General features: G+C 48.4%; 1 protein-coding gene across 3 annotated transcripts in view; it reads left to right on the top strand.

Moving 5' to 3' along the window:
* The window catches only part of PRR5 (proline rich 5), a 621,995-nt gene that overhangs the window by 448,825 nt on the left and 150,822 nt on the right, over nucleotides 1-22,348 (top strand). For all 3 annotated transcript variants that reach the window (XM_078673851.1, XM_078673850.1, XM_078673849.1), the window contains one exon: nucleotides 2,735-2,783. In XM_078673851.1, coding sequence (XP_078529977.1) covers nucleotides 2,735-2,783 — 49 coding nt within the window. The remainder of the gene's footprint in view (nucleotides 1-2,734; nucleotides 2,784-22,348) is intronic.

Raw genomic sequence — 22,348 nt, 5'->3', positions numbered from 1 at the left:
GTGTGTTAATTACTCCTGCTCTTGAACATGTGCCAACATTCTTTTAGATTCATTTCTCTAATAAAATATTCCTTTTTATTGACCTCTTTATCTAGACCGATTGATTTGGGTTTCTCGTTAAGTAACTGTAGTAGGCCGGGGCCCAAGTGTATGAAATGGCTGCAATTAAAAGTTCGGCAGATTGTAATATGGCTCCCATTCAAACAATGAATAGTGCAGTTACAGAAGCTCTTGACATTTTACAGTATGCAATGGTGGCTGCATTATGAGCCTGTAAACGTTGCAAAAGAAAGAGACTTGCATGGCATGTATTGATGCTTCAGGCCAGCCGTTCTTAACCTTAGGTCTGTGGACACCTAAGGGCCCGTAATGCCTTCTTAGGGGTGTCTGCGACTGTTTAGAAAGTTAAATATTAATATCAGAATATTAATTATATGTGCATGAAAGGTAAAATGTTAAAGTTTTAATGCTTTGGTAATTTGAAGGAAATTGAAGGCTAAAAATCACGTTGGTATCTTTTGCTTTGATTTGTGGGGGCAGTCCAAGTACAGCAAACAGTAGAATTGACGAGTTGTGCCTCATTTGAAGCACTAATTTGCACCGACAAAAACAGAGCACACACTAAAAGCAAACAAGCATTTGCAATGCAATAGGACTCGCATTTACACAAGACCTATTGCATTGCATTACAGACAACGGGGGGAGCACGGACAACAAGTGTGCGGGAGGGGGACGAGAAGGCAGGAACAAAGTAGTGCTCACATGTCCAAATAACAGGTACCATACTGTGTAACACACAAAGTAAAGGGGAACTAGTCGTTGGAGGGTACAAATGACAACATGGCCATAATAAGGAGGGACTAACAAGCTAACAAGCCACCTAATCATTCAGACTGCAGCATTTACGAAAGACAATGACGCGAGCCAATTAAAAACATGGGCAGAGAGTGGACGGAGCTTCCACTACATACTCTATTACTGCATGCTACGCAAGGCGGGCAGCGCATGCGCGGTGCCACTAGCGGTTCGACCTAAAAAGACTAAGTAATATGCTGGAGTCTAGACCATCACTTTGTCTTTCAGGAATAAGAGCAAATTTTGAAACGATGCAACCTTTCCTTAAAATGTATATTTTTGTATTTTTTTTGTTTGTGATTTAAAGGAAATCTTGCATAACTTGTGTATTTGTTTGATGTATAGTTGTTTCTTTAGAGGTGAAGGGCAGCTGTCCTTGGCAGGCCTCTTTCACGGCTTTGACAGCGGACTAGCAGAATGTGCTGTTTTTATTTTTAATCTATGGTTTGTTCTTCACACACACATAATTCTTACAAATTTATTTAGGAAGACAACGTTTTGAACTTTAAGCGGGATTCACGGTATTCAGTAAATAATCTTGCCATTTTTCATAGGTTTTCTGCAAACATAATTGACATAAACCATCTATGTCTCTTGTGGTTAACCATTAAGTCAGACGTTTGAGTCCAGGTTGGACCACTCAGCCTTTCATCGTTAAGAGGTAGATGAAAGAGCCCGATGACTTGGGTAACAATAAACATTTGTCATTAGGACTAATGAGCCGCTATAGTGGTGGACAAGGTCTTATCAAGACAGATTATTATTTTATATATATTTTCCCTAACACTAATCACTATTGTAAACCTCCCCTCCCATTCCATTTCATTGAATACATAGCAGTGATCCATTCTGCACTGCAGGCCATGCGGAGCAGACATGCCAAGACCAATATTGTAGGATTTTCAAATGCTATTGTTTTTCAAGTGAAAGTGGAAGATAAGGAGATTCAAAAGAACACGGAGTTTAAGTCAGCAGTCACATTTTCAGAAAGTCAATATTTTTCTAAAGGTATATCTTGAAAAACTTAGTGTAGAGGAACTTCACGTACAGGCACCCCAGTATTTGGAATCCTGGACCCTAAAGGGCACTCTTGGTGGTGGGAGCCAATGGAAATGTAGCTCAGCTGAGGACGACCTGTTTTGAAAGAGCACAAGGAGCTCTAGAGTGTTTGAGTCCTCTCAGTGCACTTTATTGTGAGCCGCTGGCATGGTGTTCTTTCCAAACCTACCTTCGGATTCTAGGGAGTGCAGGATGCCAGAGTGTTTGTTTTTAAGATTTCTAGAGATCTAGTTAATGCATCGAATTGCAGTGTATTCCAAAGAAATAACCCGCAGTTGTGTGGCCGTGCTTACCCCTGCTATGCAAACTGTAGGGGCCTCAGAGTGACCTTATGACCCGGGGCGTTGCTTGGTCTGGAAGATTGATGGGTGTGAGCCTCAGATTTTCCAACAATCCTGCTGACCTATAATGTTAAAATACACCATACGTCAAGCAGGGCACATGAGAGCGGGTAAGGGGGCTGTGAAAAGAGACAAATGTGGATTGGTAGGGGTATTTAGTAAGATAAAACACAATATTTTTTTAAATAGCCAACATTTTTTAAAAATTTCAAGACCGAGAGGGAGACTGTGTGTGCTCGCTTTTGGCGATTTATATAAAAATTCCTTGTGAAATCAACTGCAACTGTACCCAACTATTTTGTAGAGAATGCATTTATTAGAGGGGAGTAACACCCCAAACACTCCCCTGCTTATGATTCCGTCTATGTATAAAAATATCCTAACTTTCAGCATGTTAAAATTGATGCTTTTAAACATAAAGCAGGTTTTTATTATTCCTTTGTCATAATTACTTAATATGCGCTCTTTTTTACTCACAGGCAATTATTAAAAACGGAACTGGGCTCGTTTTTTACCGAATACCTGCAGGTAAGTGTGATATTTTAATTATCTCTGTCTCTTGAATTTGAATTGTATTTATTGTGCTCATGGACGGATCCAGTGCGTGCTGCTAAAATGACTCCAGAACATGTGCTTCACGGATGTAGTATTAGTCTACTGCATAGGTGCTCACAAACTTTCTCTCGGGGCCAAATTTGCAGAGTGGTTTGTGGCCGAGGGCCGCACCGGTGGGGGTGGCGTCAGTGGGGGAGAGGGGCGGGGCTAGAGCAAAAAGAAAAACCTGGGACCATGAGGTTGAACACAGCCCCCTGCAGCGGACGCATTCATCCACTGAGCCACTAGAGCCGGCATACACACATCTCTCTCTCTCCCTCCCCTCTGTCTCCCTCCCTCCCTGTCTCCCTCCCTCTCTCTCTTTCTCCCTCCCTCCCTCTCTCTCCCTCCCTCCCTCCCTCCCTCCCTCCCTCTCTCTCTGTCTATCTCCCTCCCTCCCTCTCTCTCTGTCTCCCTCCCTCTCTCTGTCTCCCTCCCTCTCTCTGTCTCCCTCCCTCTCTCTCTGTCGCCCTCCCTCTGTCTCCCTCCCTCTCTCTGTCTCCCTCCCTTTCTCTGTCTCCCTCCCTCTCGCTGTCTCTGTCCCTCTCCCTCTCCCTCTCTCTCCCTCCTCCCTCTGTCTGTCTCACTCTGTCTCCCTCCCCCTGTCTCCCTGTGTCCGTCTCCCGCTGTCTCCCTTTGTCTCTCCCCCTCCTCCCTCACCCTCCTCCCTCTGTCGGTCTCCCTCCCTCCCTCCCTCTGTCTCCCTCCCTCCCTCTGTCTGTCTCCCTCCCTCCCTCTGTCTGTCTCCCTCCCTCCCTCTGTCTGTCTCCCTCCCTCCCTCGGTCTGTCTCCCTCCCTCCCTCGGTCTGTCTCCCTCCCTCCCTCGGTCTGTCTCCCTCCCTCCCTCTGTCTGTCTCCCTCCCTCCCTCTGTCTGTCTCCCTCCCTCCCTCTGTCTGTCTCCCTCCCTCCCTCTGTCTGTCTCCCTCCCTCCCTCTGTCTGTCTCCCTCCCTCCCTCTGTCTGTCTCCCTCCCTCCCTCGGTCTGTCTCCCTCCCTCCCTCGGTCTGTCTCCCTCCCTCCCTCGGTCTGTCTCCCTCCCTCCCTCGGTCTGTCTCCCTCCCTCGGTCTGTCTCCCTCCCTCGGTCTGTCTCCCTCCCTCGGTCTGTCTCCCTCCCTCGGTCTGTCTCCCTCCCTCTGTCTGTCTCCCTCCCGCTGTCTCCCTTCCGCTGTCGCCATCCCTCTGTCTCCATCCCTCTGTCCCCCTCCCTCTGTCCCCCTCCCTCTCTATCTCCCTGTCTCTATCTGTCTGTCTCTATCTGTCTGTACCTGTCCCTGTCTCTTCCTCTATCTGTCCCTACCCCTATCTCTCTCTTCACCTCTGTCTGTCTCTATCTGTCTCTCTGTCCCTGTCTCTGTCTCTACCTGTCTCTCTCTGTCTCCATCTCTGTCTGTCCCTGTCTATCTCTGTCTGTCACTGTCTCTGCCTCTGTCTGTCCCTGTCTATCTGTCTCTGTCTGTCCCTGTCTCTATCTGGCTCTGTCACTATCTGTCCCTGTCTGGCTCTGTCTCTATCTGTCCCTGTCTCTCTCTGTCTCCATCTCTGTCTGTCCCCGTCTATCTCGGTCTGTCACTGTCTCTATCTCTCTGTCCCTGTCTCTGTCTCTGTCTGTCCCTATCTATGTCTGTCCCTGTCTCTATCTGTCTCTCTGTTTCTGCTTCTATCTGTCTCTGTATTTGTGTCTCTATCTGTCTCTGTGTCTCTATCTGTCGCTCTGTCTCTATCTGTCTCTGTCCGTCTGTGTCTCTGCCTCTATCTGTCACCTCTATCTCTCTCTGTGTGTCTATCTGTCTCTGTCCAAATAGGAAGCTTCCAAAAACGCCCTTTTAAAAGTCAGCTGGGAAAGCGCTTACACCTGACTTTTAAAGGGCCTTTTGGGAAGCTTTCTGAAGGTGCCCTTACGTCACTGAGGCGGGCAGTAAACACAGAATATGGCCACAGGAGCATAAGTAGTGAATACCTATTTAACACGTATTCACTACGTATGCTCCTCCAGTCATCTTCTGTGTTTACTGCCGGCTATGGAAACTGCAAGGGAAGGTCTGCGGGCCGCCAGTGAAGGCATGTCGGGCCACTGACAGCCCGTGGGCCATACTATGAATACCAGTGGTCTACTGTCTGCCTCGAATGATAGAAGATTATTTATTCATTGAGTTATTACAGGTATCTTGAGCCACGTAGATTTCTTCCAGTAATTTAGGCTAGATGTACAAACATTAGGAATGTTGATTTCCTAATTGCGATTATCTCCGAATTGCAATTAGGAAATCGATATTCCTAATGTATGAATTTTTGTGTTCCCAAATAGCGATTTCTAGTATCGAACTACCTAATGAATATTAATGAGGTAGATCATAATTCGCGACCCATTAAGAATCGCCACCATCACAGGGATGGGAGCCTGCTGGGGTCAGCTGACCAACATGTCTGTTATTGCTTTTTAATAAAGCAGTCTTTTTTTTTTTTTTTTAAAGGCACCCTATTTTCTATAAAAGATAACGAGATGGGTTTAAAAAATGAAAGGTTTAAGTTTAATTTTTTTAAAGCAGGGTGTTCTTACTTTTTTAAATTTCTTTTTACATTCTCAAAGGGAAAGGAGTTTCGTGGGGGTCCCCTTCCTATTTGCAAATTGGTTACCTCCACATTTAAACTGGTGGTAAAGTATTACTGTTTTGCAACCAGAATTCGGCCGCAAAACAGTAATACGTCCCATACTGATTTGGTATTTAGAAGGAATGCCTTTGTGGGAGTGAACCCCTATAATCACCTGAACTGCAAACACCATGAATTTTACCTCTTAAGGCTCCGAATATTCAGTTGATCTTGCGGTAAGAAACTATATCAGAAAAACTCACATTTTAGCAGAGCTAAATCAGAGTAAATATGAAGACATTAATAGCTCAGTTCTAGATAGATCAGAAATAAGGCAAAACATTTTTTTTACAGGAATATTAATACATCTACTACAGAGAAAAATGCCTGAATCCCCAGGAAAGTTCAAATACAGAAAATTAAAGCCATAAAATGTAGTCAAAATTCCTAGTTAAATAAATCATTGCAAAACCTCCAAGAGTCAAACTCTTAAAGAGTACTGACAGCATCCCAGTAGAAATCGAATTATAAAAGGACAAAGTCTCAGGAATAATGAAAAGTCCCTAACCCAGAAAATATCAGCCCAAAAAAGCCAACAGATTCTCTAGTCCCAAGAGCCTTTATACACAATTCACATAAGCTATTAATAGCTTCTGCAAATTCAGCATGTTATGATCATGGTTAGGGTAGGCCCCTGGACACCTAGCCTGCCACTTGCCTGTGTTCTCCAGTTCCTGCTTGTTCAAACCTGATCCAGTGGCACTGCAGCTGCTCAGGTTATTCCCCCTGGGATTTCCCTGTCACCATTGTTTCCGCCAACAGAAGCAATGCCTAGCCCAGGACCTACTTAATGCAGGCTGCAGCGCATCTGTGCCACTGGCAGCCTGTCTGCACCCGTCCATGCCTGGACCACACCCAACGCCACAACCTCTGTCTCTGTCATCTCTTGTAGATACACCATCACCCTTGACAAACGCTGCCACCGCACAGACCGAAACACCACGGTAGGACCTTTCACCTGCACCCACTGCCACTTCACCTGCCACAGCACACACACCAGTCCCGAGCAGTCCCACCCCGAACTCACCACAGACACCACCTGAACAAAAACACCAACTCGCATGCACCCTTCTGAGCACTTGCTCACCATGCAAACACACCACTGAGATTTGGTACCTCATCTCCATCCTCACACCTGATGTCCTCTTCCTCACTGAGATCTGGCTCAACCCCACTTCAGTGCCTCACATCACCACCACAATACTCAAAAATTGCAAGACCACCCACCACGACTGCATCAACAAGCCTAGTGGAGGGATTGCCATCATACACAAGGAATACATCCAATGCAGCACCACAGATGACGACATCACCTCAGCCATGGAACACCTTGACTTCGGACTCCAAACAAACAGCAAAACCACCATTAGGAGCACCCTTGCCTTTCCTCCTCCAGTACCACTTTGAGCCTTCTGCAACTTCATTGCAACTTTATCACCACCCTCGCCATAGACTCCAACATCTTATTTTCCTCTGCCCCCTCAACTTCCCTCTTGTTGTCCAAAATGACATCAACACTACCAACCTCCTCCACAGTGTGAACAACATCAGACTCTTCTAACTCGTTCATGACTCCACGCAGGTCGCAGGTCACACGCTAGACCCCATCTTCATCTCTATCAACCGCATCTGGTACAGCTACACCACAGAACTCTCCTGGATCGACCACTTCATCGTCCACTTCAACATCACCAGCTCCTGCACCTCTGCCCCCAGTCTGCCCAATTCCCCCCCACAGCAGCTGAAGCAAACTCTCAAAAGAGACCTGTATCAACACCCTCAACACCACCCACCCCATCTCCTCCAAAAACCTAGCCCAAAACGTCAGAAACTTCAACAATTGGATCAACAGCTGCGCCAGCCGTGTTGTTCCCATCAGCAGCAACACCCATAGAAGGTCCACCAAGTAGGTTATGTGGTATACTGAAGACCTCAGAACTGCTAAATGACACTGTAAACAACTGGAAAGGAGCTGGTGCACCAGCAAGGCACGACAGACAAGACTACCTTCAAGGCAGCCCTCAACCTCTACCACAGACAGTTGAGAGAATCAAAGACAAAGGCCTTAGCCTCACACATTGAATCAAGCTGAAATGACAGCAAAGAGCTCTTCAAAATTGTCAAAGAATTCTCCAACCCCTCAGCTGCAACAAACCACATAACCCTCTCACAGGAACTCTGTGACAACCTTGTAAGTTTCTTCCACAACAAAATCGCCAACTTCTACAGAAACTTCAAACCCCAGCTCAAGACAACCGTCTTGCTTAAGCAACACAATAACCCCGCTACCACCACAGATGCCTGACTAACCGAATGGACCTTGCTCGCTCCAGAGGACACCCCCTCCATCATGAACTCTGTCCACTCAGGCCCCTCACCACATCTTCAACCTAGGCAAAGCTAGAATCAGCCACATACTCACAACCTTGTTCAACACCTCAATTGTCATGGTCACCTTACCCGAGGACTGGAAAAATGCAGAAGTCAACACCGTACTTAAGAAACCATCAGCAGACCCCATCGAACTCAACAACTACAGAGCTATCTCCCTGCTCTTGTTTCCACTCAGTGGTAGAAAAAGTCATCAATCAACAGTTCTCCTCATATCTGGAACGGAATCTTCCACTCGACTCCTCCCAGTTGGGGTTCTGCAGCAACCACAGCACCAAAACACCTTCATGATGGCTCTGACAACTTCCGAGCCCTACTTGTCCAAGTAGAGACTGCAGTTCTGATCCTCGTAGACCTCACAGCAGCATTCGATACAGTCCCCCCTCCACACACTCCTCACAAGGCTGCACAGCATAGGCATCCAAGGAGCCACTTTCAGATAGATCACCTCCCTCCCCATCGGAAGAATGCAAAATGTCTGCCTCCCCCCCCCCCGCCCCCTCCCCTTCACCTCTGAAACCAAGGATATCATATGTGGAGTACCCCAAGAATCCTCGCTCAGCCCCAAACTCTTCAGCACTTTTATGACACCTTTGGCCAGCATTGCCAAACCCCATAGACTTATCATCATATCCTAAGTTGATGACACCCAGCTCATCCTCTCTCAAGACAACACCAAGACCAACTTCAACAACTACATGACAGACATTGCCAACTAGATGAAGGGCAATTGCCTGAAGCTCAACATGAACAAAACCGAGGAACTGATTTTCTGACACAAAAGCTCCACATGGGATGCATTCTGGTAGCTCTCAGAACTCAGACCTACTCCTACCTCCACTTACCACGCTAGGAACCTAGGCATCATTATGACCAAACAAGCTAACCATAATGACTCAGATCAACTCCATCTCCTCCTCCCGATTCTTCATCCTCCGTATGCTTCATGAGATATTCAAATGGCTACCCCAAAGCTCAAGATGCACAATCACCCAGAATCTCATCTCCAGCTGACTGGACTACGGCAACACTCTGTGCAGGGAGTACAGCTCACCTCTTCCGATAACTACAGACCATACAGAACACCGCAGCCAGACTCATCCTGCTTCTTCCTAGACGAACCCACATCATCCGCTACCTCAAGGAATTTAACCAGCTCCGTGTACAGAAAAGATGCCAGTTCAAGCTCCTGAACCATGCATACAAGGCCCTACACAACTATGGACTTGCCTACTTGAACTTTCATTAGCCCACCAGACACCTCAGCTCCATGTCCCTTTCTCTAACCCTCACCGCGGCATCCAACATAGTAGATGCAGAGGTTGTTCCTCCTGCTACCTAGCAGTGAAGACATGGAACAAGCAACAGTTTCATCTATGGACCTCCCCATCTCTTCCAGTGTTTCAAAGTACCCTGAAGACCTGGATATTTGGCTAAGCAGCTGGGCCGTTTTTGCTCCTGGATACCCTCACGGGTGAAAAGTAGCGCACTACAAATCTAATCATTGATTGATTGATAAAGGGTCACATTGGCAAATCAGAAACCGCAAAATAATACTTAAACTCTTTATCACTAACCCATTTCTTATGAGAAAATAAATCATCCACCTTATACCTTAGCAACTGCACTCCGGAGTTGTGCAATACAAAATGAAACGTTTCTCCAGCAACAGCTCATAGAATTAGCATGCCTACAATGGAGTGTTGAACAGAAGTCTCTGAAAACTATACTTAGGGTACACAATGGAAGCTTCATTTACAATACGAACTTTCTAACACAATTGTCCACCTTCATATCTTTAACGTTATTCGCTTGGTGTTTTGCGGAAACAAATGGGAGATGACCTGCAGCGGGACACTGATTGGGAGGGGGATGAACAGGGGCATGATGAGTAAAAACACCAGAACTGCATTAATTTTTTAACTAACGTCTCACAAAGAAATGTGGCATAATTAGGAAGGAGCTGCTGGGCTGAGCTCCTGGTCCGGGATCACGACAGTGCAAATCCCGACCGGAGCAACCCCCCCAGGCCTCCCTAAAGACCGGCAAAGAGATCGGACGGTCCAGTGGGTGAAGATCAGCAGACCCAGGAACCGTCGGGACATCAAGGAAGACGCGGTCTACACTGGGGTCGGATCACCCCAGAGAATCTGACTTGGGCTCACCGGGGCCCTACCAACGGTGGGGTGACTGGAGTGACCCCCTCCCCCAGCCCCCCCCAGGTAAATCTGAGGCAAACACTCACCTTGGTCCCGGGTTGAGGAGGAGTGAGCTTGGGAGCGAGCCGAGCAACGGGAGGGACTCGGGCTGCTTTGAGAGCTTATCCCCCTACAGAGTCCGACTTGAGCTCACCGGAACCTTGCCGGTGGCGGGATGACCCCCGCTTTGGTCTGGAGTGGCGAGGAGATTAGGAAACATCAGGAAAGAGAGACTGCAGATTCGGAGCCCCGTCTCGCACCACTGCACTAGTGCCGCCTGACCTGAAAATGGAAGCCCGTAACGGTGCAGGCACTGGGTCTAATTTGCCTCAAGTAGCTATTTTGAGGGACCCCCTCTGAAGTTTGCTTTGAGGTCAGGGAGAAAGAGGGGGGAAACAATAAATACAATAAACAACAGAACTCCCTCGTGACCTTTAAAATGTTATTTCAGGGTATAACCTCTGATTTGCAGGGCAACAACACGTCACAATATTTTTACTTTTTTTGCATTTGTTTTTTATTTAAATTATTTTTCTTTCATTTGATTTCTGTATTCTTATTACAACATATACAAACATATTATTTTCTCATTTGAAGAATCATTTGTTTTCATCTCAGTCTACGTTATTAAACACAATTCTACAAAAAACAACATGTTAATAAATTATATTCCAGGTAGAGAACACCCTATTCACAACCAGTACACACTCATCTCCATGCACCACTTAAATTACTCAAAATCACAAAACAACCTTGTTTCTTTATTTATCTGTTGTCCAGCATATACCCAAATGGGTAAAGTTTTTACAAGGATTTGGCCAACGCGTTTCGGTGGAAAGAAACAGCAATGTAGACCACCTTCATCAGGACCCTCCAGATAAATCAACTGTTCTCTACAACCTGGAGTATTAATAACTCTAAATTCTTTATGAACCTTCTGTTTTAAACAGTTTCCCTTTAAGGCTGGAGTGGGAGTATTTCACAAACTTGTTTCTCATTGCATTTTAAAAACTTCAAAGGTTGTGCTCTGTTATTTTCACATCTAACCAATAGTAGGCTGGCGTGTTTCTATAGTCCGTTCACCTGGACCTGAATGTGCCTGCGATTTACTTCACAGATTCAAATTTCCAGGGCCACCCGATAAATAATTCTACTCCTTGCTTCGTGGGTGCTCTGATGCTTTAAGGTTGTCCTCGTACGGTTTTCCACTCCGTGTTCGACGGGTAACACTTCGTCTGCCACCAACGATGTCGTTGGTGGCACAAATATGGTGACAATCACATAGAGATGCTGCAACATGCACCTCCAGAAAACAAATGGCATCAGATTTCACGCAAAACATACGATGTCGTTGGTGGCAGACGAAGTGTTACCCGTCGAACGAGTTCTGTTGATTATTGTATCTAACTTGCCTCAAGACCGGGAATGACCCCGGATAGCCGGATCCTCACGACCTAACAACACCAGGTTAGTGGGGACCCTCAACTAAATTGACGAGGACGGTCTGAGTCCGGAATAGCGCTCCGGGACCCAACAAAGCACCAGTCCCAGCCGCCTGACCTTAAAATGGCTGACACTTTTCTGACCCGAGTCTGAAGTAGATCTCCGACATGGCCACAGGAGGATCCCGACTTACCAAGAGCCCTCTATAACTATAGAACAGGTCAGTTGCTACCCAAGGCGCTAACATGGATGACCTGTGGAGGGAGCGGACCCCTTGACCCCTCAAACCAGCAGTCCCAGTCGCCTGACCTACAAATGGCCACCACTTTTCAGACAAGAGACAGAAAGGGTCCTGCAATAAGGCTTTAGGAAGATCCCGACCTACCCCATGCCCACAGAAACTATATAAAGGGCCATTTGCGACCCCAGACGCTACTTTTGTTGAACTGGGGCGGGAACTTTTCTACCAAATATTGCACCAGAAGCCAATCCCAACCATCCACCCAGAGAGGAGCTTTACCCCCAAGCCCAGCCTCACCACAGCCCCTCCCCGCCCCCAGCCCTAATGGAGCTTGACCCTCGACCAGAGGCAGCTCCCCTCCTACCCAGGAGCCCTCTCAGAAACAACAATCCGGGCAGCTCCTCCAATATCATCCAACAGGACTGGACCGCACCCCCCTCCCCTGCATGCAGCACCACCCGTGATACCCTTCCCCCACCACAGATAACATGACGCAACACCTCAACCTTCTAGAATCTCAGCTTGAAATCTTGATACGAGGCCTGAACGAAACCCTATCCTCCCTGGATAAAATCCGAATGCCCACTCAACACTCCGCCGCCCCTCCAATCCCCTCGCAACCCAGAAGGAGTAAAATTCCGCCCCCCAGTGGGCCCCCTGTCCCCCCCCCAAGAACCCGACCTTCGATCATTAAACCAGGGAACGAGATCCGATCAGACAGACCGAGAAGAACAAAATCCACACTTTCCCCTCAGGAAGCGATACTACTTGCCTCATCATATGACCACCCCTCATCGAACCCCTACCCAAATCCAAACTTCTCTCCCAGGAAGCAATACCACTTGCCTTAACATATGCCCCCCCTTTAAACTCCTCCCACAAATCCAGGTAATTACAGGAGTTGGAAGGGAACAACCCCCCACCCAAGAGTCCCTAGACCCCCAGCTCACCTAACTCCCCTACCTAGAGCCCAACCCAGCAAGTTGAGGAAAGAAGAAGACCCCCCATTAAATACATGGTCATCAACTGCAGATCTGCCTTGAAACATGCAACAGAACTAGCAGAAGCTATCCTCTCCCATGACTTAGATATAGCTTTCATCACGGAGACCTGGCTAAACAACCTGTCTTAACTCAGCATGGACATGCTGGTTCCTCCCGGATTTACAATGATTAACAAAGATAAACTAGAGCAGAGAGGTGGAGGCATAGCAATTATTCACAAAAGTAACTTCTCCATCACGAAAATTACATCCTGCCTGTATAACTCCTTTGAGTGCCTCTCAGGCAACATCAAGTCATGCACTAACAGACCACTACTTTGCCATCTCCTGTACCACCCACCAGTTAACTCCAACGAATTTGGGGAACACCTCTCTGGCCTGATTGCCCACTGCGCACTCAGCAGCTCCAACAACATAATTCTCGGTTACCTCAACATAAGATGGAATGAAAAAAAAAACGCTCATTCAAAACTCTTAACAGCCTCCTTCTAGAAAATAATCTGACCCAACATTGTTCAGAAGAAACACACCACAGAGGAGCAATCCTTGACGCAATCATTTCTGAAAGCAACACAATCACTATTGACCATATCATTCCTGTGGACTGGTTAGACCACCACATCATTCTTTTCCATATCAACCAATCGTTCCTAACTCAACCCCCAAACAGACCCCCCCCCCCCAAATGGGTCAGGCACACAGCTCAAGTCCTTCGGGCCGCCTAGAAGTATTAAACTCGCTCCTCCCTAGCATAACTGATCACCTCTAAACCACCAAACTCACCTCTCTCTACCACTCCAACATGACGCTCACCCTGGACCACCTTGCTCTCTTGAAACTAAAAAAATCCAGGATCATCCCCTGCAGGTCATTGTTCACCACCGACATCAATGAAGAAAGAAGACATCTTAGAGCCTCAGGAAGAATCTGGAGGAACAATCCTCCCACCCTCCATCGTGATCAATTCAAGGCAGCCCGCAGGAATTACAAAAAGCACATTAATTACAAAAAGCTCCGCTTTAGACACCGCAAAAACCGCCCCAAAGAACTCTTTAATATCATTAGGAGCCAAACTGACGACATCCTCAATATTGGCATCCAAAGAACAATGTGACAACTTCGCCATCTTTTTCAATGAAAAAAACGCCAAGATCGATCTCTCTCTTAGCACAAATCTCTCCCCCCCCCCCCGATATCAAGACACCGGCTACTAAGGATAGCGCCTACACGATCCTTCATCCCCATGCAGGAAACCGAGATAGTCAATCTAATCTCCAACGCTAAACCCTCATCCCACACCCTAGATCAGCCTCCCCTGAGCCTGGCTAAAGACCTGAAACTCATCTTAGCCCCACTATGGTGCAAGATCATTAATAGCTCACTGAGCTCTGGAATCGTACCAGACTGCCTCAAAGTAGGCCAAGTCACGCCACTACTAAAAAAAAAAAACATGGCTAGACACCGAGGATATGAACAACTTTAGACCCGTATTGAACCTACCTCTGCTATCCAAAATCCTGGAAAGATGTGTACTCCCACAGCTAACCCAACACCTGGATAACATCCAGCTCCTAGACCCCCATCAATCGGGATTCAGAAAGTACTGCAGCACGGAAATCGCAATCCTCAATGTCAGACGATCTACATAAGTCACTTGACTCAGACCAATGCTGCCTTCTCATCCTCCTAGACTTATCGGCCACTGTCGATACAGTTGATCACACTCTGCTCCTCAAAGTCCTTCAAGAAAGAGCTGGTCTTGAAAAGACTGTCCTCCACTGGTTCTCTTCCTTTCTCCTCAACCGCTCACAAAGAATAAAAATTTTAAACTTTGAGTCCGACCTCCACCCCGTCAGTAGAGGTGTTCCTCAAGGGTCAGTACTCTCCCCTCAACTTTTCAATAACTACATGGAACCCCTTACCACACTACTCAGGAATTCTAACATCCCCTTCCACCTCTATGCGGATGACACACAGCTTTATCTGGAAACCACCTCCATTGACGACATACATAGACTAAATGTCACACTCAAAGAGGTTCAACACTGGCTCACAACTAAGCACCTAAAACTCAATCAAGAGAAAACAGAAGTACTCCTCATCTCCAACCGAGACGAAAACTCCCAAATCAAAGAATGGCTCAAAGCCAATGCCCTCAATAGCACCCTCACCCCGGCGGACTCGGTGAAATCTCTAGGTATCACCCTGATCCCAAACTGGATATGAAAAAACACATTACAAGATCCGCCAAAAGCGCTTTTCTCAATCTGAAACTTCTATACAAAATAAAACCCTTCCTTCCCCCCGAAACACCCTCAACAGGCCACTCAAGCACTGGTGCTCTCCAGAATTGACTATGGAATCGCAGCCCTGACCGGGACAGCAAAATCACACCTAGGCCCCCTGAAAACAACCTTCAAGGCTGCAGCAAGAATGGTCACAGGAACTATGAAATTCGAGCACATGCTCTTTAAACAACAATGACCTTAGGAGCCTCGTGGGCTCTTTAACAATAATGTGCCCTCTGGAGCCTCCTGACAACGTTGGAGTCCCTCATGGGGGACTCAAGAACGACTACACCTGGGTGGAGCCCTCGGGGCTCTGAATCAGATCTGCCCCCTCACTCGGTGGAGCCCGACAGGCTCTGAATAAACCATGCCCTCGGGCCTCTAAAGAAAAGGCGCCCCGTCATTGGAGTCCCCCCTCTGGGGACTCAAAATCATCAACTGCTCAGGAGCCTCTCAGGGCTCTAAATCAAATATGCCCCCGAGACATTGGAGCGGTCCGCTATCAAGCGGGGGCCGCTCCAGGAACCAGCCCGCACAACACTGAGACCCCTCCTTACCAGTCTCTTGTCTCCGATCCTCTGCTGGCGGGCTTCGGTGGGCAGCGCGGCACCTGCGGGGCTCCCTCCTTCATCACCGGAGCCCCGCGCTGCTATCAGCGGCCTTGGCCGCAGCGTCCCCACTTCACCTGGGCCCCCTCCTGGGACCCGGGGCTCTCCTCAGCAGCAGTGGCGGCGTGCGCAGGACTTCCTCCGGCCAACCGGAAGTCCCGCCTGCCGCCAGGCACAAGGCTGCCTGTCTTCCGGTTTCGGGCGCGAGGCCTGCGGCGGTGAAACAAAGGGGCATAACGAGGGGTAGGCACCTTTGAGGTGAAAAATAACAGCAGAAACAGGGTGGGCACCCGTTAAGGCGCATTAATAGCGGGGTGGGCACCCGCTCCCGAAAAAATTAAATAAATCCACACGGAGACGCAGGGTGGGCACCTGCGCTTCGAAATAATTGCACAAGTGGACGGACAATGCAGGGTGGGCACCTGCAAGGGGCACAAGAAGGGAGGGAATCCCCAGGCAGGGGGACCCCCTTTAGGCAGCACTGCACTGCAGGGTGAAAATAAAGCGCTCCCACGGCGCTAGACTACCACAAGCCTGGGCAAAGGCAGGAAAAAGGTCCCAGAAGTCTGCAAGCAGGGGAACACAGGCAAAGGTTCCCAGGGAAAGTCCATCAGTCATCCAGGGGCTGGGCAGGGCCCAGGGAGGCAAGCCTTCCCCTGGGCCCCAGCAGCAGCACGCCCTTGGTTGTTTCAAGTTAGGAAAAACAAGAACACTTTCATGGGGTCACAGCCCCCTTTTTATACAGCAAAATCCTTTGTCTGTGGCTACAGGGTGAAGGGAAAACCAGATGCAACTGGTTTTGGAGCACTGTGTGGTGCTCAGTCCCTCTTCCCATTCACTAGTCAGGCTAGGGTCATCAGTCGTACCACAGGGGGCGGAGCCAGCATTGTGTGGGGAAACCCCAGCCCTATTCAGGTCCCAGGTGTACTCCTCCCTCACATCAATCATGCAGAACTCCCATTCACCACCGGGGCAGACCCATCCTGACTTCTGGAGACAGGCACACCAGCCAGCTCCAGCCAATCACAAGCCAGCACATTCACTGCACAGACACACCAACTTCTAGAAGTGGCACTTCCACACTAGACTCATTAAAGCCGCACACATCATCCCGCAGCATTCAATCTCACGAGTTTGCACATACCAAACTCGACCCTGCACTCCCCACACATCAGGAACTACCATGGTCACACATATTGCCCATGCATTCCTATGGGAGGGCAGGCCACTCACCACACATACACAGAGAGCTCACGCACTTTACACTGTACCACAGGGAAAAACTACGCAGAGGCCCAAAATCACCAACACTGAAGAACCGGGTTTTAGAACCCAGCTGCGCCAGGGACACGCCCAAAGTCTTCGGGTTCTCCTGTCTTGGCAAACCGAGACACGGAATACTTCTAGGTGGCGTCAGAGATCAAATTTATTAGCTGCAGCTAGTAACAGTAATCTCAGCAATACAACACGGTGTACAACTCAAGAAACTGTTCCAATTCATAGAGCAAGACATCACCTTTTATACACAATATTCTCATTATAAATGTACACCCACTGCACAAAATTCTGACCAATAGGACACATTTTCTAACTGAGTATCACATTAACAAAAACCCAATTTACAGTAACCCAACCCAAAAGTTAATTATTAGGACTGTCCCAAATTCAATCTTTGCAAGCCGGACAAATTTATAATTGAAAAGCACAACCCATGTAATGAAAAGTCGTAAGGAAAGAAACAATTCAGATGCTGATTAGGATAAGATATGTGCAAGGAAACTAAAGGTTAACGAGGTCCTGAACATTGATTGGCAATCTCAGACAACGATCAGCCAGAGAAATTGGCTTCGTGAAGGGTCAGTTTCAGGTGAAGAGGTCAGCGTCCTGCAGTTCACTCACAATTCAGAAAAGGGCCTGTTTAATGCATAGATGAACAATGAGGCCCATGCAACTTTATTCGTTCGGTTACCTCCACGGCCTACGTGAGGGCAACACAAAATGGCGTTATGAACAACGCAAACAAAATGGAGTCCGGTCCCGAAAACCACGGAACCTCAACACCAGGTTACAGAAACAGGCTAGGAAAAAGCAAAAAGTTTCGGGGTGAACCTGCCAAAAGGGCCAGGTCCAACAGATCCTCAGAAAACTTTACAGATATCTAGACAGTGGTGAAACTGATTGGTTGGCGACAACATAGAGAATATGCTGTGGCAGCCATTACAGGGTGGTCCCCAAGTCCTGAAATTACACGCAAAAATTAGCTCCTCTGTGCCATGGGCCTCCTATTTTAATCTCTTTGAGGACCACCACCTCCTTGGGTAGAAGAGTGTGCTCCGCCGTGCTCCTTTTTAGGTCTTGCTAGCGAACGCAGAGCATTCATTGCTTCGCCTTGCTCGACTCTATTGTTGCCGCTTTCTGTCCCAAAGGGAGACAGAAGGTGGCATGCGCGGACAGGAGATGTGCACACGTACGGACAGGAGATGTGCACTCCGTACACACGCACATCTCCTGTCCTCGGAGGCTGGCAGCGAGCCTCATGCGCTTTCAGTTTCCCTCTCCCCCCCCCCCCCATGTCGGCTCCACGGAGCCAGCTTGTTTACAATAGCGAACGCAAACGCTTGTCTGGCAGCACTTTCTGTTTTTTAATCGCCTTTTTAATGCCTGGACACAAAGGCCGGCGGGCTCTGCTATTGTCTGGGAGGGGAGACGCTGTGTGTTCTCGGAGTGCTGTTACATGATCTCTGGGCTTGAAAGGGGATCGGAGGGTGTCTGCGACTCCGTGGCCACCCTGGGATACGGCTGCTGCCTTTGCTGCCGATGCGCCACGATAATGGAAGACAAAAAGGAATATTATCAAAAACAATGTTTGTTTACTTTGCCACAGGGCACCCCATGAAAGCTGTAAAACCCTCCTGCGCATGGCTTCGATCGCGTAGTCAAGGCGGCGAGGGAGCTTGAGGGATTATTAAGTGGGGTTTGGCCTTGCAAGTGAATGGCAGTGGGAGGGATGTTTGTGAGGGAGGGCGCGGGGCCGAGTGAGGGAAAGAGAGAGCGTAACACACGTAGAAGTGGTTGAGAGAGTGCGAGGGTGTCTATGGTGGAAGTGAGCGGTGAGTGCGAGGCTTGGTGAGTGAAAGAGTGAGGGTAAGCTTGAGGGATGTGGGGGTTGGGCGTGAGGGGAGAGCAGGTAGGGATGTATGATGTGAGGGAGGGTGTGGCACACGTTGATTTGGTGGTTGTGTGCGAGGGTGTGCATGTGGTGAAAGTGAAAGGTGAATGGATGTGAAACTGGGTGAAGGAGAGAGGAAGGGTGATCTTGAGGGCCGAGGTGGGGTTTGAGTGTGAGGGTTGAGCACACATAAATTGGTGAGTGGGTGTGTGATACATGTGGTGGAAGCAAGAGGTGGATGAGGTAGTTTGTGCGGTGCCGTTTTGTAGGTTCATGTTAGGGCCGAGGATCGAGGTAGGTTGTTTATGAGGTAACACGGCATGTGAACCTGGGGGACACAGCAATTGGCAGTACTTAATTTGAGCCGGTGGGGGCCAGCTGCACTCATTTTTGGGAACAAGTACTTGTTTTTCTGCATCAAACATTTACAAGAGCAAATGAGGAAAAAATAAAGCATAAAGATGGAGGAAGAACAGGACGGGAAAAACGTCATAAATGTTGAAAGCAGTAACTTACAAGAGTGAGATAAAGGGGCATGGGAGAGCCTTGTGGTGCATTAAAACGGCTTACGGTCTATTTAAGACTACTAGCCTTGGGTCTGAGTTTGACAACATTTAATTGCACTGGCTGCACGCTTATGAACAAAGCTTGGGGCACCGTTGCTCAGTCTTTTCAATATTAACCACTGTCTGTGGGAGGTAGGTGGTGTGTGAGCTTAGGGTCAGTGGGATAGTTTGGGTGTTTGACTGAAAGGTGGTCACATGGAAGGGTTTTATAAGCTTGGGGTTCATGAGATAGTTTGGGTGTTTAACTCAGGTGGTCACATGGAAGGGTTGTGTGAGCTTTGGGTTAGTGAGATAGTTTGGGTGTTAGACTGAAAGGTGGTCACATGGAAGGATTGTGTGAGCTTGGGGTTCGTGAGATAGTTTGGGGTTTGACTCAAAGGTGGTCACATGGAAGGTTTGTGTGAGCTTGGGGTCAGCGAGATAGTTTGGGTGTTTGACTGAAAGGTGGTCACATCGAAGGGTTGTGTTTGAGTCCTGGTGTTGAGGTGACTGTAAAGGATGGGTGTGGTAGTTCTGGGGTTGGTTTGGTTGTTGGAGTTGCTCTGGACATGAGGATGAGCTTGTATTTTGGTGTTAGAGGTCGGGATGAAGGTAAGATGAGTGGTAAGGGCTCTGGTGGAGATGGGGCAGTGGGGTCTTAGATTTCCTTGGGCTGCAGGTGTGAAGGGGCATCTAGAGGGAGTGTGGAAGGTTGCTGTGTGGGTAGATTTGTGCAGGTATTTGCCCCGCCTCGGCTGCCATTAAAAAAAGGGTGGTGGGAGGGTGGGGTGAGCGCGCAGACAGGGGAATGGGGGGCGGGAAGGCATGTTATTATTAATAAAAAACTTTTAAAAAAAGTCCCTGACACTGCTTCCTGCGTTGCTCCTGCTGGCCTCTTCCTGGGTCCCAGTGGCTCCTGTTAAAGACTCCTAGCCAATCCCTGTGCTCAGCAGCACAGGATTGGCCTGAACAGGCAGAAAAAGCACCCTGCTCAGTTCATGGAGTCTGTGGGGTTTCTCCAGCCCGACTCCTGAAACCTAAGTGTGCATGCGTGTTTTGGGCGGCCTGAGACGGCCAGCCAAACACACATGAGCACTTTGGGAGTGGTCAAGCACTCCTCGTCCACCCTCCCATGAGCCGCCCCTTCCTGCACAAGCTGGCTCAGAGCAGGCAAACGAAAAATAAAAGGATTATAGAGCATAGTTTTATTTTTTCTTTGCTTGCTTGCTCTGCGCCAGGCAGTGGGGCGACGCTCCTCCGCCATTGGTACTGCATTGGCTTCCAGTAATGCTGCTGTGGAGTTCATAGAAAGAGTTTGGATGGTGGGTTTTATCTGGATAGGGTACCTGGAGTGGGTGTCAGTGAGGTTGGTCATGAGACAAATTCGGTTGGTGTATTGAGCCCGGGGGAGGGTGCGTGGGGGGAGAAGTGTTACTCATCTTTCACCTAAAATAAACAATAGGTCTCACATTTGCAAGAGTTTGAGCTATTGGCTTTGTAAATGACTATGCCTTTTATTTATGTGTTATGAAAACCTGCAAGAGGTGCATAAACACGCACTTTGTACAGATAATCCTTACTTACGAGAAGCAAGGCTGGCAGTAAAAGAGGCGCAGTTATTGCCAGCCTTGCTTTTCGCAAGCAAAGGCTATAAGTACAGAGTGCATGTTTACGCACCTCTTGCAAGTTTTCAAAACACATAAATAAAAGGCATTGTCATTTACAATGCGAATAGCTCTAACTCTCGCAGAAGCGAGACCTATTGCATTGCAAATGCTAGTTACTTTAATCTCCCCAAGGACTGCCACCTCGCCAGACAGAATAGCGAATGAGCGCTGCTATTCTTCTTTAACTTTGATCTCGCTGGGGACCACCACCTCCCCAGGAAAAAGTGAGTGCTGCTATGTTCCTTTTACTTTAATCTCCCCCTGGGAGTGCCACCTTCCCTTGCAGAAGAGTGAGTGCTCATGTTTGCAAAATTGCACCAAGGGAGGCCTAGAGCCCTGAAGCAGAATCAGCCCCCTCCCTCTATTTGTCTTGTAAAAGCGGGACGGGCAGAAAGACTCCTGCCCGCACTGACTGTGGGTGGGAGAATGTAAATGTAAATGTAAATGTATAGGCATTTATATAGCGCACTACTTACCCGTAGGGTCCCAAGGCGCTTCGACCGCTGCGAAACCCTTCCTGGCTTCCCTGAGAGATGGTCCCTTAATGGGTATCTCCAGGGTGAGACCAGGCATCCCCGGCGGTCTGGTGGGGCCGTTAGTGAAGATGAGGCAAGCTAATGCCCAGAGTTGCCGAGTGTGAACGCTGATCAGAGTGGGCACCGAGGCGAGAGAATTATCGAGTCCGCTGACCCTGGTCCAGAAACCTGCCGCGCCGGGAATCGAACCCTGGTCCCGGGCCGTCCTCTGCTCTCGGGTCTGCCGCCTCTAACCAGTGAGCCACACTACTTCACAGAATAGAGCATCCGGCTTCAGCACTGCCCCTCCTGGAACCGTGGCAGTCCCTGGCGAAGATGACGGTTAAAGGAGTGTGACGGTGATTGATCTCCCCAGGGAGGACGTAGTCCCTGGGGAGATTAACATAATAACCATTTTTAAAATAATGTAATGTAATGTAAATGGGTACTTGTAAAGTGCACGGCTACTCCAGAGTGTCCCGGCGCTAAGGATCACATGACAGAAGACCAGCCAGTATCGGACAAGCACTGTAGATTGTTACTGCTGGAACAGCCATTTTTTAACTGTTTCCTGAAAGAGAGCAGATCCTGGACCTGCCGGAGAGGCAGACGCAGGCAGTTCCATAACCAGGAGGCCAGCACTTGGAAAAAGCGACCGCCTAGTCGGATGCGGAAAAACCTGGGAATTGACATCAGAAGTTGTTGTGACTGCGGCACATAATGCTGAATCCTATTCCTAATATAGGTGTTGCCTGTGTCATGGAAGGCCCTGAAAGCCAGG

Source organism: Lissotriton helveticus, chromosome 1_1 (assembly GCF_964261635.1).
Source record: "Lissotriton helveticus chromosome 1_1, aLisHel1.1, whole genome shotgun sequence".
NCBI lineage: Eukaryota > Metazoa > Chordata > Amphibia > Caudata > Salamandridae > Lissotriton > Lissotriton helveticus.
Note: the sequence above shows the minus strand (reverse complement) of the source record. Positions and strands in the feature narration are given on the sequence as shown.